The sequence below is a fragment of the Stegostoma tigrinum genome, chromosome 26, assembly GCF_030684315.1.
Source record: "Stegostoma tigrinum isolate sSteTig4 chromosome 26, sSteTig4.hap1, whole genome shotgun sequence".
Lineage (NCBI taxonomy): Eukaryota > Metazoa > Chordata > Chondrichthyes > Orectolobiformes > Stegostomatidae > Stegostoma > Stegostoma tigrinum.
Window position 1 is genome coordinate 24,457,770 of NC_081379.1, and position 17,894 is coordinate 24,475,663.

At 38.2% G+C, this 17,894-nt stretch overlaps 1 protein-coding gene across 5 annotated transcripts in view; it reads right to left on the reverse strand.

Moving 5' to 3' along the window:
• Positions 1–902: 902 nt before the first annotated feature.
• Positions 903–17,894, reverse strand: part of ift81 (intraflagellar transport 81 homolog) — a 111,385-nt gene continuing 94,393 nt past the window's right edge. For all 5 annotated transcript variants that reach the window (XM_048555812.2, XM_048555811.2, XM_059655033.1 and 2 more), the window contains one exon: positions 903–3,127. In XM_048555812.2, the coding sequence (XP_048411769.1) occupies positions 2,945–3,127 (183 nt within the window). In that variant the 3' untranslated portion in view covers positions 903–2,944. The remainder of the gene's footprint in view (positions 3,128–17,894) is intronic.

A 17,894-nucleotide genomic window follows, 5' to 3' on the forward strand; every position in this document is an offset into this window, starting at 1 on the left:
AATTTCTGTTTTGGTCCATGTAATGTGATAGTTGGACTAAGAATGGGCCAGAATGGGTTAGCTGCTATAATTAGCCCATGTCATGACAAACTGGATGTGGGGACAGGTTAAAAAACATGGAAGGATGGGATTAGTCTCTAAGGTTTTTGAACTCCATGTGGACTCCTCGAGGCTGCAAGGTACCCAAGCGGAAAATGAGATGGTGTTCTTCCAGCTTTTGCTGAGGCCAAGGTTTATTTCAGATCTCCAGCATCTGCAGTTCTTGGTTTTATTTTGGTAGAAACACGGGATAAATGTCCTTGTAAATTTTGGAGTGGTCTGATCCAGAATGTTTATGTCCAAGACGATGGTCACTTTGCCAGGCACCTCTGTAAAGCATTTATAAAATGTGGCCACATCCCAGTGGCTGAGCAGAGAGGCATCACTATATTGGGAAGCCTTCACTGCATCAATCTCACCTTTTCTCTTTACCTGATCTGATGGCAGCAAATAAAAGCAGAAAATCCCTTGCTGCCCCTTTATGTGTTGGCAGCACCCACCACTGATAGCAGGCTGCTATGTGAAGATTTATGCAAGTTTCCTATTGTAATCAGCCCTCCAGCTTCTGGAGGGAGGCTGCCTGTCCTTCTTAACCACACAAGCTACCTCCTTCAAAATCACCTTCTGGGTCCTCCTGTCAATGTTCGTGAGTTCCTGACTTGCAGTTCATCTCAACAATGGAATTGCATCGTAGAATGAAAATTGAGCCCATTGTGGTAGAAACAGATTAGTCTATTGAATCATTTCATTAATGCTGGAAAAATTGATCTATTCACAATCATGTTGATAATATGGCAAATAAAACCACTCATTTTAACTCAGATTATTGCACATACTTTCCATGAGGAACAATATGCTTTTAATTCATGGATCATTTATTTTGAAAGTACAGCGAAAATCATTTGATAAATACCTATTTTCATACATGTTTATACACATTTTTATGGTGACAGCATTAACATCCTGCTCTCACATGCTGAGAACTATATTGATATTTTTAACCTAATCATAACTCATTCGAAAGATCAGGCATACATATGAAAATAACTGCAAACATTTATTATGAAACCTGTCAGAATACTACAAAGCTGCAGATTCTCTGTTTTGACTTATATTGGTGGGGTGTTACACTGTCATATCTACTGGTCTTCTAAATCTTGTATGGAGAACCACACAAAAGTCTTATTTGCAAAGTTTTAAGGAACACATTTAAAAGACAGCAGAGGTAGCAAAGATTGCCATGTGCTTCTGGGGAAGTGTGAATCTGGAGTACTATTCCATCAGTTTGTTGTCACTTTAATCTGTTTCATGCACTCAGAAATGACAACATTAGAGATTAGAGGGGATCTCCCAATTTTCAGATTATCAAGTACAATTTATATTGGAGTTTGATTTGAGGCTTAGTCAATTTTCCATTGCAAATCACTGCAAAGTCAGTGATGTTGAGTCAGTATATTTCCTGAGAGACTTCTTTAATCTGAAGAATAATTGGCAGTGACATCTGCACTCAATAATAGGCTCAGTCTAAAAATTACTCCAAAAGGAAGCTGCAGTCCCAACTGATTGACTTATTTTCAGCTGCTAAGGATGTGGCAACTGGCTCCTCTTTGACCATTACATTTAATACCAAATCATAAGAATCTAATAACAAAAATACTGATATCAAGGAACTGACTGGTGATATATTGAGCCTTTACTTGGTTAACAATTGCTACAGTCTGCATTTTGATAAAACACAAAATCCCACATTTTCATTATCACAGAAAATCATGGCTCTTACAACCTTCAGAACCATTATTAGAACTTTAGCATTGTTTGCATTTTTGACAGACTAAAGTTGAATACAGCTGCTTGGGGGATGAGTAAACCCAATCAATTCTGATGTATCCAAATAGAATTTAAGCTCATTTACAACATTGGTAATTATAAATATTCAGAATAGTTTGCAAGGCAATGTACATACTAAGGATTCTGATCATGCTATGAACATAAATTCTTTGCCAAGAAAGCAGTGTAGGATCAAGACACTAACAGTTCTCTTGTACAACACTGAATTGATAATCGTTCTCGTACACCACCAAAAGTAATTCTGTTCACCTTTGACCAAGTGTAAAGCTCTTTCAATGATGATCAGAATAGGGAACAGTTGTCACTTTTTCCTGCTGTTTAACTTGGGAGCAACAAAGCTATTTCTAAGGGTTATCATCACTGCCATTCAGCCAATTCAGGTTATGACACAAAAGTCAATCCTGGGACTTGCTTTGCTTATAATACCCTCAACAGTCAATGCATGAACACACAAATATTACTGAAAACCCATGGTTGCAATTTTGTTGGTACTGATACAGTTGACTTATTTATATTTGAAACTTTGAAAATCATGCATTTCACTATCTGTGAAGAATATTTTGAGGTAGTTAAGAAATCTGTAGATAGGTTTGTACTTCCAATATTTTGCTGTTTTACGCATTTCCTATGAATTAGCTTTAACATTTATTTTCACTCACTCTGGTCATAGTTTTTTCTGAGTTGGCCTGAGTTGCACAGCTGCTTACATCTGCTCCTCTTTTTCAGCTGATGAGCGACAATGTGGAATAGAAAAAAATGTATAGTAGGTATAATTAGTACTCCTGAGTACCCTGGTAAAAAGACAAAAAAATTCTATTCCTGATTTATCCCATGGGATCGCAATGTTGCTACAGAAGAGCTAGTGGATCGTCAAATATGCTGTTGCAAATTAGACTTTGTAGGTGCTATTTGCATACAAAATTTATGTTACTAAACAATTAATTACAAATTTAGAATATATTAACTAAAACCAAGAATAACTCAAAAATAGTTGAAAAACCTCAAGACAAAGAATCTTAGGTTTTTGATACACAATAAGACGAACCATTTATATAATTTACAAGATTAATCTGTCTTCTCCTCCTTCCTGTATCACCTGACCAATAGAATTCTGGTTCTGCTGTCTTTGAAAGCACTGTTTCTTGCATTCCATCAGTTGCTCAAAATCTCGCCACATTTTAACCTGCTTCATGTTTGGCCCATGGCTCTCCCGCACAGCTTTCTGCTTCTCACGTAGTTTCTACAGGGGAAAAGAAAATAATATTTGTAAGGTTATTGCAAATGTTTACTGTGCACAAACAAACTACAGTATGATATACAGTAAGTGCTCAACAATTTCTCACATACGTTTATGCCCCTGAAGTATCGCACACAGGTGAGACTGATAAATTGAAACACTGCTTTGATACAGCCTTTGCCCATCTGAGGAACAGAATGGTTGATGACAAAGATCACAAATCTGACACCAAGCTCAAGCTTATGGTCTGTTGGGCAGCAATGCTACCAGTCCTCCTGTACATGTTATAGACGTGGACAATATATAGCAGATAATCCAAACCCTTGAGAAATGTTGCTGACAATGCTTGTACAGAATCCTACAAATCCACTGGTAAGACAGGTGCATCAACATCAGTGTCCTCCCTTACGCCAAAATCCCCCGAGTCAAGGTATTTGTTACAGTCTGTTAGCGACAATGGGCGGGCCACACTGTCTCAATGCCTGACCCAAGGCTTCCAAAACAAGCTGTTTACTTGGGAGTTTACCTGCAGCATAGCGAGGCTACTTGATTTCAGCTTTTAAAAAACCCATTAACTTGTTTGCTCATCCAAGCTATTTTGTAAGACCCATTGAATCTTTGAGCAGAACTACATGATGGATGCTGTAAGGCATTTCAAAATATCGCTGGTCTCAAAGGAGGTTCAGTAAATAATGCTGCTCATTGGCAAAAAGGCTAATCATTAAAAACAAGAATTCTTTGTTTATTGTTTCTCTCCTTCCACATTGCCATTGGCACATTTTAAGTAATATTTAATGCCACTCTTGCTGTTGAATTGCTTCCTCATTCAGCTGAGAGAGTGAAACCAATGTACAGTGATGTCACACAGCTACTGACATAACAGCACTGAGTGACAGCGATAAATGATTAATCCCATTTAGATGGACACAGCATAGATTTTTGCTTGCTGGGTTCACTATATGGAGTATTAATTCTGAAAGATTTACTGATGTACAAGACAAACCCAAAATTTCACAATGATGACTTTGGGGATACCCCAGTTTGAGTACTCATGTTCCAGAGTTCTTTTTTTTGAAAAAACATCATTACACTTTGAAAAACTCAAATCGATCCTGTTTCCTCTACATGCCTCCTTGTTTTCCTCTTGATAATACCACAAACTGGAAAGGATTCTTTTAAAATGTTGCCTGCTCACTTAATAGGTAACAAGATATTAATTTGTAGTAATCACAAGCATAATGATGTTTTTTACACATTCTACTCATTATTTGTCTAGTATATCATAAATTGCTGTTATATCTGTCACTAAGCTACTGTTTTATTTAGTTTTCTGGACAACATCCTGCAATTTAATTCAGGCATTCTGAATTAATTCATATCCTACATTCATCTTCCCATCAACTTCCCTATGCTGAAAATAGATAAATATACTAGTATGTTGCACAATTTTACTACTGATTGATCAATCTGGGGCCAGGTGGCAAGCTTTAATTGGTTGAAAGACATTTTTATTAGTATCCATTCACCTATGCAGTAATTAGCTCCTATAATTAAATCTCACCACATAACTTTGTTGGTCCTGGTTATCACAAGGATTCAGACATTCTAAATTTTGCATTATGCTTTTTAATTTTACATTTTTTTTGAGTGGAAACCTTTCAGTCTCTAAACAAGTAACGTACTAAAGTGAACTGTTACCACATTAGTTGATGGCACAAGATTATGCATACTAGAACTGCCTCAGTTTAAATGTGCCAATGAAATATTGTCTACATTAAGCACTGGGCATTATCTTCAGAACCAGTTCCTTCAGGAATAAATAAGATTTGAAATGAAAACATAGTTGTTCTAAATGATTTACCCAAAATTTGCTCAAAACAGGAAATTGTCCAAAAGCAATTTCCTCTGAAGGGGGTTAAACATCATAAGGCAATATTTAAGTTTATATTTCATGCACGTATACCAATGACACTGGTGAAGCAATTAATAAAGTTAATACCTTTCTATTTTAAGGCAAATTATTCAAGTTTAAATAACATACATGTAACCACCTACCTCTGTGCACCTGTCTCCACTTGTTTGCAACACAATTTTTAGCAGAATGATATTTTAAATTTGATTTAAACACCATTTACATGATATTGCCTTTATGGAAAAATGCACAGGAAAGCTTCCGTGTTGTCACAAAACTAAAAACTCTTCACTAATGCTCTGCAAGGAAGAAAACCTATCATCCATTCTATCAGGCTTCACAGATTATGTGACTGCTGTTAATAACCTTTGAAATGGTCTATTAAGCCACTCACTTAGTAAAACAAATTTAAAGTACAAAGCACTCTCCAATCAAGCTGTTCCAGCTCACTTACAAGATGAGCATTTACCTGATAGGAAATTTATTTCCACTTTCTCTCCTGCCACAACACTTGAACTAATCAATGACACAAAGAAAAATCCTCTTTACTATGAATAAGGGACATTTTCTTTCTTTTCCATTCTGACTTGTCAATAACTACTGAAACAGTGAATCACACTATTCTTCTCCATCTCTCCTCTGTTGAGTAGTTAAACAGTACTGGCTTTGCTCGATTCTACTCTTACCTATCTGGAGAATCTGCTGCAATAGCCTTACCTTGCACATCTGCATTACCACCTTTGGAGCTCTCCAAATGATTTGGCCTCCTATTTTTCATCTATATGCTGCCCTTTGGTGACATCACCCAGTTCTATCTCATCATCTACTCTCTCAGATTTGCTATTCCTGTGCTGTCTGATGTCCCATTCTAGATAAGTTGGTAATGTTAGTGCATAACGCAAGGATAATTTAAGGAGGTTGTATTATGACAAAGTCAAATTGGACAACAAAATCGGAAGGAAATTGGTATAATTCGGGTGTGAGATGAGATGAGTATGTGATTTGTGGACAGCTAAGATAAATATGTGGCAACAACTGGACAATTTTAATCTTAACAGAACAGTTAGAAGAAAGACAACAAAAAATAGAAATTGCTGGAGAAACTCAGCAGGTCTGGAAAATCTGTGGAGAGAAAGCAGAGTTAATGTTTCAGGACCAGTGGCTCTCCAGAACAGAGCTCTTTCCACAGTTGCTGCCAGACCTGCTGAGTTCCTCCAGCAATTTCAGTTTTTGTTCCGGATGTTCTTTGTTTTATTTTAGAATAAAGATAATATGTTTAAAGGATAGAGAGCATTTAAAGGATTGAATACTTTTGCAAGCATTCAGCACTGGTTTTAAGATTCATGTTTCTAATTCAAAAAAACATTGTTTAATTTGATCTGAGAAATGAAATGACACAAATAATTGCTGTTAAAATAAAATTAAAATGTTGAAATTTAACAATTACACATTAAATTCAAGAAAGGATAGGAAAAGATAATAGTGTTATTAGGAGTAAAAATACATTTGTATTAGAGGTAGATATGGAATAATAGTTACACCTAAAAGTAGAAAAATATCTTTGAGAATAAAAAAAACTGAAGATGCTTAAATCACTAGACCCTGATGACATGCTTTCCCAGGCTTCTGAAAGAAATCTGAGGGGATAACAAGCTGTCATCACAATTTTTCAATTCTTCTTACAAATGCAAATTGTGCCACTAGACCAAAAAAATTGTAATGTAACAACTTGTTCAAAAAGGGAGAGAAGAACAAATTTACCAACTATAAACCAGTTATACTAATGTTAAGTAGTTTAAGATAAATTTAATGCATGAGCCAATCAATGCCAGCATAGATTTTTAAAAATTAGTTGAATTTGACAAATTTATTTGATTGGTATTTGAAGTAACCAATTGCAAAGGTAAATAATAGTAGAAACGGCCTCTAAGACGAATATTTCACGCGCCGTTTCTCAGAAAAGTTGCAGCATATGGCGTGTGAAGTAGGGCAGAATATTGCTTGCCAAACCGTTAACATTAACCGTTAAGAAAAATTAGGCGTTATTTGGCCTGTGACAATGCAGGGGGTTCAGAGATAGCACAATTTTATGTTCCTTCATTATACATGTACAATTTGGACCAAGGTACACAGTCTTAGAATCTGCTAATGGTAACAGACTCACCAGGATGGGAATCTATAGCTACAAGAACAGACCTGAAATACTGGGATTATTTCACTGGACCAAAGAATGCTTAGAGTGATTTCAACAAATGTTTAAATAATTATGAAAAATTTGAAGACTGAATAAATAGAAAAAGTCTATTTTATCCATTTATGGAGAAGCTGGCGGGTTCCTTACATAACAAATATCACTGAAAAAGGACAGAGTTTATTAAATAAATTTTTTTGCTCAGAGGATCTAGAATGTTTTGCTACTGGGAATGGCTGAGACAAAGACCATTCACTCATCTAAGAGAAAAGTAAATTATTACTTGAAGAAGAGGAAGATACAAGGCCTTGGAGTCAGCACAGGGCAATAAGCAGATGTGACAGGTTGAGTCATACCTTATGCCCTTTGTGCTTCTTTCTAAATTGGATCCACAGATTCCAGATTTTACAAGCTGCTTTCATTTTTCTGTAAGATATTGTTTGAAACATTTATGGCAAAAGAATCATTGCTAGTGATTCTCTTTAAATGAGCTATTAAAATATTCTGAAATTATTTACCGGAATTATTCAAAAGGTTTTATGATTTCCTCAGCTTTTAGCATGACCTTCTTCAATTTAAGGCCTAGTGTTGGAATATTTTCACATTTCCAAATCATTATGTCCTTAGAGATGTTGTGAAATATTGGTAGCTCGGATAAATTGGTTGGCTGTTGGTTTGTTCGCCGAGCTTGGCAAATGAGTTGCAAACGTTTTGTCTCCAGTCGAGAAGACATCATCAGTGCGTAGGTGGGCGATTCCTCTGGTGCTTGCCTTTATATAGGTTGCCTAAGAATAGTCAATGTTCTCGATTTTGATTGGTAGATATTTTGTCCTATTTGTTCCTAAGTGGAGCTTCTGATCTCATATCCCCTCCATTACCAAATGCTTAATTCTGCCTGTGTAACATTCCCATCTTTGTACTTAGCTCAGCTCAATTGCTGCTGAAACCCACATTCAAAACTTTGTGTTCTTATAATTCTGGACCCTTGCATTTCCCCGATTTTCCTCACTGAATCAAGTCACTATTGTGAGGGCCTTAAGATCTGGAATTCTGTCCCTAAACTTCTCTCTCCTTTAAAACTTATGAAAACAACTGCTCTAATATCACATTATATGGCAAGGTGTCAAATTTTGCTAGCTAATTACACGTGTTGCATGATTGTTAATCCACTTGTATGGACACAAAGTGGATGATGCCTCCAATCAGCTTTCCTTTCTAGGAGACAGCACCAAGGTGGACAAATAGCAGTAATCAGAGGAAAAACAGGTGAACTTCAATAAACAGCGAGGATTTAAACTCCAATCATGAGGTAAGAATCAGCACTAGGTTACTTGATTAAACATTTCTGGCTCTTTAGTTGACCTAAACCTTGCTGTCTATGTCTGATCAGTAACTTCAAATTTTTACAATGTAATTTCTCTCCAGAAAGTCAAGCCTACTGAATGAAAAATGATCATTTGATAATACATTTATGAGCATACAGCTGCCATTAAAACATTTATTAATTATCATTAATAAAGGTATATTGTTCTTACCCAAGTGAACTAAGATACATATATTTGTTAACTACTTTTTTCAGACATAGGAAAGTAAATTGGATCTTAAAGGAATGTGTGAACATGCCTACAGGATGTTATCTAATATAGTCATAATGCATTTGCTCTGTTTTATTTGCAAACAGAAACCAGTCTCAATCAAATAATCTTAATCAGGAAGTGTATATCATGTACAAAAGGATCTAGTGAATGTACCCGCTATAAAACTGATTGCAAACAGAACACTAAATTCTTATCTAGTTAACTGGGCTATGAACAAGTTACAGCAATTTGAATGCGCATGCTTGTCCCTGGAGGGAATCAGATCAAGTCTAATGTATCCTTGGCACTTTCTGTTATGCACCTTTCATCATGACAGTCTCAAAAGACAACAATGAATTTTAGCAGTGATAGCAGGTACTGCCGATGCTGGAGAATGTGAGACAAGGTGTAGAACTGGATGTACACAACAGGCCAGGCAGCATCAGAGGAGCTGGAAGCTGACGTTTCAGGTCCAGACACTTCTTCAAAAATTTATGAAGAAGGGTCTAGACCCGAAACGTCAGCTTTCCTGCTCCTCTGATGCTGCTTGGCCTGCAGTGTTCATCCAGCTCTACACCTTGTTGTCAATGAATTTTAGCATTTTTCTTTCTTAAATGATTGACAAAGAGGTGTTTAATCTACGAGGCTCTTTATTAAAAAGGCATGAAATAATAATGTATAAAATGCAACAGAGTCTGCAGCGACAATTCCAGATGCATACACCACTATTGGTGGGAGCACAAAGGGAAATCTCTCAGTTGTCCCACTACCTCAGGCAACCAGATGCAACATCAGTGCTATCAATGCTAATTTTAAGAAAAGAAACACACTTCAAAAAAAACCCCTGCCTGCAGAAACCATTACTCAAACTTACCACACACTTAGTTCAAATCTTCCTCCCACCCATCAATCTCAGCTAATTCTGGGAACAGCTACACTTTTCTCATTCTAACCTACCATCTAGTGTGCTGTTTACATAAATCCAGGAGCATCATGACTGCAGTGTCACTGACCCTTTAGTGAAAATACATTTAAATCAATTGCACAGGGACTTTAATGTACAGTTTTTTTAAAGAGTCAGATTGCACTTATGAATTTGAATCCATGAACTTTTGAAGTGGAATGTGTTCCATGCCAACTTTCTGGTCTGAAAACAGGTTGACTTAATTTTGCAATTAATTTTTCCCAGTTCTTAAGTAATGCAAAACATTAACCACCCAGTGGAATGACCTATATATCTTTTATAATTAGATTACATGCATTGTTGTAGTGTTTTAATCTATCCAGATAATGTTCCACTCTAACTATCTCTAACTTTGGGCAATTTTTGAAAATCGCTGCAGAATACAGCAAAATTAGATACCTGAAGATATAGTAGTTCAATGAGACAAACAGCTTTGTTTTTTGCTGCTTTATTAAATGAAGGAAGTTTTGCCTCTTTGCCAACAGATAATTTTCTTCAGTAAAAATATGGAGGTCTCTATTCTTTCAACCTTGTACTGAATGAATTCAGTAAAGAATTTACCTAATAAATAGTACTGTTTTAAACCTTGTAAATTTGTCAATCTTTGTGTCTCCATAAGTTCCAAAGTAAATCAAAACATTTGTCCCAATATCAGAAAAAAATTATTGGCCTTGTAACCAGAAATACTTCATCCCGGCCAACTTAATTCTCCCACAAATGTACTTGGGCATTCCCTCAATGTTTCTGAATTAAACAAAGTCCACAGGTCCAATGCTGCACTGAGAAACATCACAAAAGACTGCAATCTACATATAGTCCAACATTCCTACAATATCTTCAATGGGCCTAATAAGTAAGGCAAATTATGACAACAGCTTTGGGTTTCAGTTGTTCACCTCTCTCTGAGTATACAAAAAGGCAAAGAGAATCTTTGTTCAATAAGTGAAATTTAATTTCAACTCACCTAATCGCCTTTCAAGTTTGACACTCAACATGCTTGCTTTTTTGGGGCTTTGGTATGTTTCATTGTCAATGTCCATCATGCAAATGGAATTAGTAATAGATTGTTAAGTAAATGAACCTTGATGGAACTACAGGTCAGGTAGTAATGGATTTAATCTTTGGTTTTTATGCTTTTTAGTCCCAACCTGAAAGTGCATGTAGATATAATTGTGGCACACATCAGAAAAATTACTACCAACAGAATTCAACAAGCAGGTCATGTGAATTCCGGCCCCTTAACTAGCAGCTCAAGGTTGGGGTCCTGCCTTAGGTCTTAAGAGCCGAAGTACGTAGCACCAAACCACAATGTACATGTAAAATTAATGTTGCCACAGCAACTCTGACTGAGTGATATGCAACACCACTACCAGCAGACAGAACAGACTCTGGGATTCTCTCCTGAAACTACTCGGCCTTTTCAACGTTGTTTGAGGTCCTCCTTAAAATTTGATCAAGCTATTGTTTGGATCTTTGGCATTGCTTCCATATTCTATCGCCCACATGTTGCAAATGAAGATGTATGTAAATGAAAGTGGCTGCAATATACCTTCCTCTCAAATTTGATTTGTTTGGTATCAAAGGGATGTTCAGCTCCTTCTAAATCATGATGTACATCAGATGAAAAGTCCTTGATGTTGATAATAACCATTGTTTCCTAGCTTCAACATTCATTGCTTTTCACCTTCCAAGTTAACACTTAAAAGCTAATTTTCTTATTTTCTTTTACACATATAAAATTGCTGAGTTTTAACTAAATGCTAATTTTAACATTTTGAAAGATTTAGAACCAATCAACTTATTTGAAATGACGATTAATTTCAAACATGGTACATTCTGCAGAAGTTCTTTTTAAGCAGATTAAATGGATCATGTATCCTAATCTTGTTTGAACATAAAATTAACCAAGATGTTACAAGGGTTAACTATATTCATAACTAGTATCTACATTAAAATGCACAAATAATTTTCAGCTAAGTCTTACATGCTACAGGTATTAATTATGGATGCTTTCCCCTTTGAAAATTGTACTTGCTAATTCTTTGGGAAGTCCCAACACCAGTTAGCACCTTTATTGCTAAACTCTGAGAATAGCTTTCAACTATTCTGACTGTGCGATTTGAGTAGACATATCTGTTCAAATATAGGATGCATTCCTGCAATTCTTGGTTCTGATTAACAGCTGCCAAGCATATTTCCCAAGACTCAGTAGAACATGCAATGAATTATTTTTGCCAGGAAGTAATTGCTAAACATATCTGCACTTCTTATAAACAGTTTTTAATCATAAAAGCTGAGGAATTTGTATGCAATTTAATGCCCAGAATCCAAGACATGCAATCCAGGAAGTGTTGAAAATAGTTTTAAAATCTCTTAAATCTTTATAATCGCACAAGATTTCTAGCTACATGGATTCAAATGCTGTTATTTTGGAGTTTTCTTGTCAATCCTTATCTTTGTAGTGGCCATTTGAATTTTGCTATTGTGTTAGAATGTGAAGAAAAGAAAAAGATTTCAGACAAATAAAAACAAATAAATTAACTCTAAACTAAAAGAAAGCAGCCAAGTTGCTGTAATCACATCTCAAAATAGTTTAATTTCTAGTTTCAATTGTCATTTAAGCAAAGGTATAATTCTGTATATAAAATTTGTAATTTTCTTACTGTTGTGTCATTGAACATGTCATTTTGTGTACTCATGGAGGATTCGAACTAAAACAAAATGGGACGGATTTTGCTGCAACTAGCATCAAACAGCATCTGCAGTTATCTTACGCATCCGTCCTTTTGGAATCGAAGCATAACACTGTGCTTCTAGTGGCTTGCCATTTTACTTCTTTATTTTGCTCACAGGCTAACATCTTGGTCCTCAGCCTAGTGCAGTGTTCTAATAAGTTTCAACACTAGAGCTGGAGGAATAGCACATCTTTCAAGTACAGGTAGGCATTTCACGGCCTTCTGGACTGAACATTAAGTTCAACATTTTCAAACCATAATCTATTTCCCATTTTAATTTCTTTGCATTTTTTGGTCTAAATCTTGCTTTTCCCTTGATAACAAAGTGTGGAGCTGGATGAGCACAGCAGGCCAAGCAGCATCTCAGGAGCACAAAAGCTGACGTTTCAGGCCTAGACCCTTCTAGAAGTTACACTCCTGCCTCCGGACAAACCTCAGGAGAACTGTCTCCCACTGCAACTCTCTTGATTCACCTTCGATCCGCCTCCCCCTCTCTCCCTATTTATTTCAGAACCCTCTCCCCATCCCCCTTTTCTGATGAAGGGTCTAGACCCGAAATGTCAGCTTTTGTGCTCCTAAGATGCTGCTTCGCCTGCTGTGTTCATCCAGCTCCACACTTTGTTATCTCAGATTGTCCAGCATCTGCAGTTCCGATTATCTCTTGCTTTTCCCTAGGTTTTGTTTTCAGTTATCAACTGTTTTACTGTGCTGCTTTTTGCACCTCCTTGAGCTATCTTTGGTTTCTTGACATGTTCCTCCTTTTTCACCATAGTTTCTTTTCTGTGTGAACACAATGGCCTCAAATTCATCTCATTTAAAAGACTAATCCTAATTTGTAAGGCACAGAGTGAATTTCTGTGAAGTTTGTAGATTCTTGGTTTATAAGGAATTAAAAATATATGCATTTCACCTTGTCCCCCAGTGAGAAATGCTTATCATCAGATCGCTGATCTGATAATAGTGATAATAGAGCCATTGTCACCAAATCATCTGTGTCTATGTGTATTTGAAAAAACACCATGCACTGTTCATTTGGTTAACAACATTAAAATAGATTTCCAAGCTAGAAATGTAACTGAAAAAAAACTGTGCTCAGAAGAAAGGCTTTGCATTAATTTAGTTTGCATATGAAATTATTGCATATGTAATTTAACATTTGGAAAACTCACTACAAGAGACCACGTGGATAACTGATGTTCTCCCACTTCCTACAGACTTAAGGGGGTGGCCATGGGCACCCACATGGGCCTCAGCTATGCCTGCCTCTTTGTAGGTTACGTGGAACAGTCCCTCTTCCGCACCTACACAGGCCCCAAACCCCACCTCTTCCTCCGTTACATTGATGACCATATTGGCGCTGCCTCTTGCTCCCCAGAGGAGCTCGAACAGTTCATCCACTTCACCAACACCTTCCACCCCAACCTTCAGTTCACCTGGGCCATCTCCAGCACATCCCTCACCTTCCTGGACCTCTCAGTCTCCATCTCAGGCAACCAGCTTGTAACTGATGTCCATTTCAAGCCCACCGACTCCCACAGCTACCTAGAATACACCTCCTCCCACCCACCCTCGTGCAAAAATTCCATCCCCTATTCCCAATTCCTCCGCCTCCGCCGCATCTGCTCCCACGATGAGGCATTCCACTCCCGCACATCCCAGATGTCCAAGTTCTTCAAGGCCGCAACTTTCCCCCCACAGTGGTCGAGAACGCCCTTGACCGCGTCTCCCGTATTTCCCGCAACACATCCCTCACACCCCGCCCCCGCCATAACCGCCCTAAGAGGATACCCCTCGTTCTCACACACCACCCCACCAACCTCCGGATACAATGCATCATCCTCCGACACTTGCGCCATCTACAATCCGACCCCACCACCCAAGACATTTTTCCATCCCCACCCCTGTCTGCTTTCCGGAGAGACCACTCTCTCCGTGACTCCCTTGCTCGCTCCACACTGCCCTCCAACCCCACCACACCCGGCACCTTCCCCTGCAACCGCAGGAAATGCTACACTTGCCCCCACACCTCCTCCCTCACCCCTATCCCAGGCCCCAAGATGACTTTCCACATTAAGCAGAGGTTCACCTGCACATCTGCCAATGTGGTATACTGCATCCACTGTACCCGGTGTGGCTTCCTCTACATTGGGGAAACCAAGCGGAGGCTTGGGGACCGCTTTGCAGAACACCTCCGCTCGGTTCGCAATAAACAACTGCACCTCCCAGTCGCAAACCATTTCCACTCCCCCTCCCATTCTTTAAATGACATGTCCATCATGGGCCTCCTGCAGTGCCACAATGATGCCACCCAAAGGTTGCAGGAACAGCAACTCATATTCCGCTTGGGAACCCTGCAGCCCAATGGTATCAATGTGGACTTCACCAGCTTCAAAATCTCCTCTTCCCCCACCGCATCCCAAAACCAGCCCAGTTCGTCCCCTCCCCCCACTGCACCACACAACCAGCGCAGCTTTTCCCCTCCACGCACTGCATCCCAAAACCAGTCCAACCTGTCTCTGCCTCCCTAACCTGTTCTTCCTCTCACCCATCCCTTCCTCCCACCCCAAGCCACACCTCCATCTCCTACCTACTAACCTCACACCACCTCCTTGACCTGTCCGTCTTCCCTGGACTGACCTATCCCCTCCCTACCTCCCCACCTATACTCTCCCCTCCACCTATCTTGTTTTCTCTCCATCTTCGGTCCGCCTCCCCCTCTCTCCCTATTTATTCCAGAACCCTCACCCCATCCCGCTCTCTGTTGAAGGGTCTAGGCCCGAAACATCAGCTTTTGTGCTCCTGAGATGCCTCTGGGCCTGCTGTGTTCATCCAGCCTCACATTTCATTATCTTGGATTCTCCAGCATCTGCAGTTCCCATTATCACTTGGACATGTGAATGTTACCTTTGCAGTAGAGAATGATCTTTTGAAGGTGGCGCTAAGGTGCATTACAAATGGCGCTTTACTGTGCAAATGAGCGAGCGATACTCAATATGATTTCCCACCAACATTGGGTTTGTGTAAGGTTAAAGTACAGATTTTGCCTTTATAAGCTCAAAGAGATTTATTTTGATTATCCAAACATTTCTTCATGTTCCAACCTAAATATTCACCTTTACTCACTGGAGAAAAATTTATGAAATTAATGCCCCTCATTACTGCACTTGAGTGTTAGCCTTGAATTTTTTTTGGTCATATGAATACATAGACATTACCCTATTGTCCAATCAAACTGCATGGCAGAATTCCACATGTAGTCACCAAATATATGTGCAAAGAAATGTTTCTTGGTGTCCACATACTGCTGTAATTTCTAATAATAGAAAAAAAAGGTGCCAATTGTATGAATGGAAACACAGTACATGACTTTTAATGTTTTAAAAAAGTTCAGTTAATGATAGGATCATGCAGTGGGTTGCAGTTACCACAGGTGACATGTTGCCTTTGTCAATGGTTACAAATTCATCATAAATCGAGTGGCAGAGTCTTTCTTTCAAGTAAACTCAAGATGTGCTCAACAATGAAACATGCTACTGAATTGTAAATTTATATATTTCATTTGTTTACAAAGTGTAGATTACAGATAAACTATAAGTAATGCTGTGACCCTGCTCTCACCAAAGAAACTGGGAGATAAATAGAGGTGCTATTTCAGGCCACTCCTTTGAGTTGGCAAGTTGTCAATAGCTTAAACTTGCTGCACACATTCTTTAAGATCCTGGGACAACTTTCAATGATTTCATGGAACTGGTCCTCACCGTGAAGGGTGTATTGACATTAAGGGTGAAAGAGAGAAATATATGGAGAGGTAGGCAGAAGTCTGAAGTATGGCCACGTGAATATTAGAAATGTGAGGAGGAACATGTGAAATAAACTGACAAGTTTTAGACAGTACTTTATGAAATAGTCTTTTTAGTAGTAAGATTAGACCTTGCTTTATCTGAATACCATGTGTTGTAGTAATTTGTCTTAATAGTTAACAAACTAATAAACTATGAAGCAAGATCTTGACTTTGCCTGCCTTTCAAGCAGTCTGTCTTGAATGCAATCTCATGGTTGTGGACCTAAAACCAACGAAAGATGGTGGTAGTGACAGGATCAGCTGCCTTGAAAATCATGGCAGAAGCGAAGATAAAAAAAGACTTAATATAATTGGAAGAGAAGAAATCAAGAAGTAACTTTTTCAAACAATTGTTTGCAAGCAAGTTAAGTCAATTCTTCAGAATCAGTCTTAAAGTCAGACCGATTTATTCAATTTCAGTGTTTCGGAACCCTACCAGTTAAATTAGTTAAACGCTCGTTATTTTGACAGTTTGAACAAGTAACACCATTTTTATTCAGCTCCTATGAAGTTTTATCAATTTTAATCACTAAAGTGAATCAGAAATTACAACAAGCAAGCAGAGCGTCAAACAGTGTAAACATTTGACACGAAAACACTTCGGACACAAAATAAAACTGGTGTAAATGACATCACAGCTGAGCGACATTGCAGCAGCCATCTTTGATATCATCAAAAAATCAAAGAATCTTATTGAATGGTACTATTTTGAGAATATTTCTATCTACAGATTTTTCAAATTCAGTGTGGAATTCCTATGTGTGGAAACAGGCCCTTCGGCCCAACAAGTCAACACCGACCCTCAAATATCCCACCCAGACCCATCCCCCAAAAACCAACCTAATCTACACATCTCTAAACACTATGGGCAATTTAGCATGGCCAATCCACCTAATGTCCAAATGCACATCTTTGGACTTTGGGAGGAAACCAGAGCACCCAGAGGAAACCCATGCAGATACAGGGAGAGCGTGCAAACTCCACACAGACAAATTCCTCCTGAAGGTGGAATTGAACCCAGGTTATTGGCACTGTGAGGCAGCAGTACTAACCACTGAGCCACCATGCCGTTCTTCAGTCATCTTGGAAAAGGCATCTATCTTCATGAAGGCATTACATTGATAAGGAAAAGTCAAATGCTATGTTGAAAACAGCATTTAGAACAGCAAAACTTTTAACAGTTTTCAGGTTTAGTACTGTGACAATCATCACCATAATACAGCTTCAACAACAATGTAAATGAACGAAGAGTACAAGGCAACAAAATAATATCCTACAAAGAGATCAAAATCCTAGTAATGATCATCCAGATCAACAAAATAATCAACAACTTCAAGAGCCTATCAACAATCAGTGAATGCAACATCTGTATTGATCTGTGAGAAAAATTTGAGTTAGCAGATCCATGTGCAAATGTACAGCAAATTGGCAAATGTGGAATTAATAAATTCTTAAGATTTTGAACAGCTTCAGGATTGGACACCAAATCATGTGCTGAACATGTTAGCATATGTCTCTATCATATGGGAAGAACATCTGATCATGTGTTA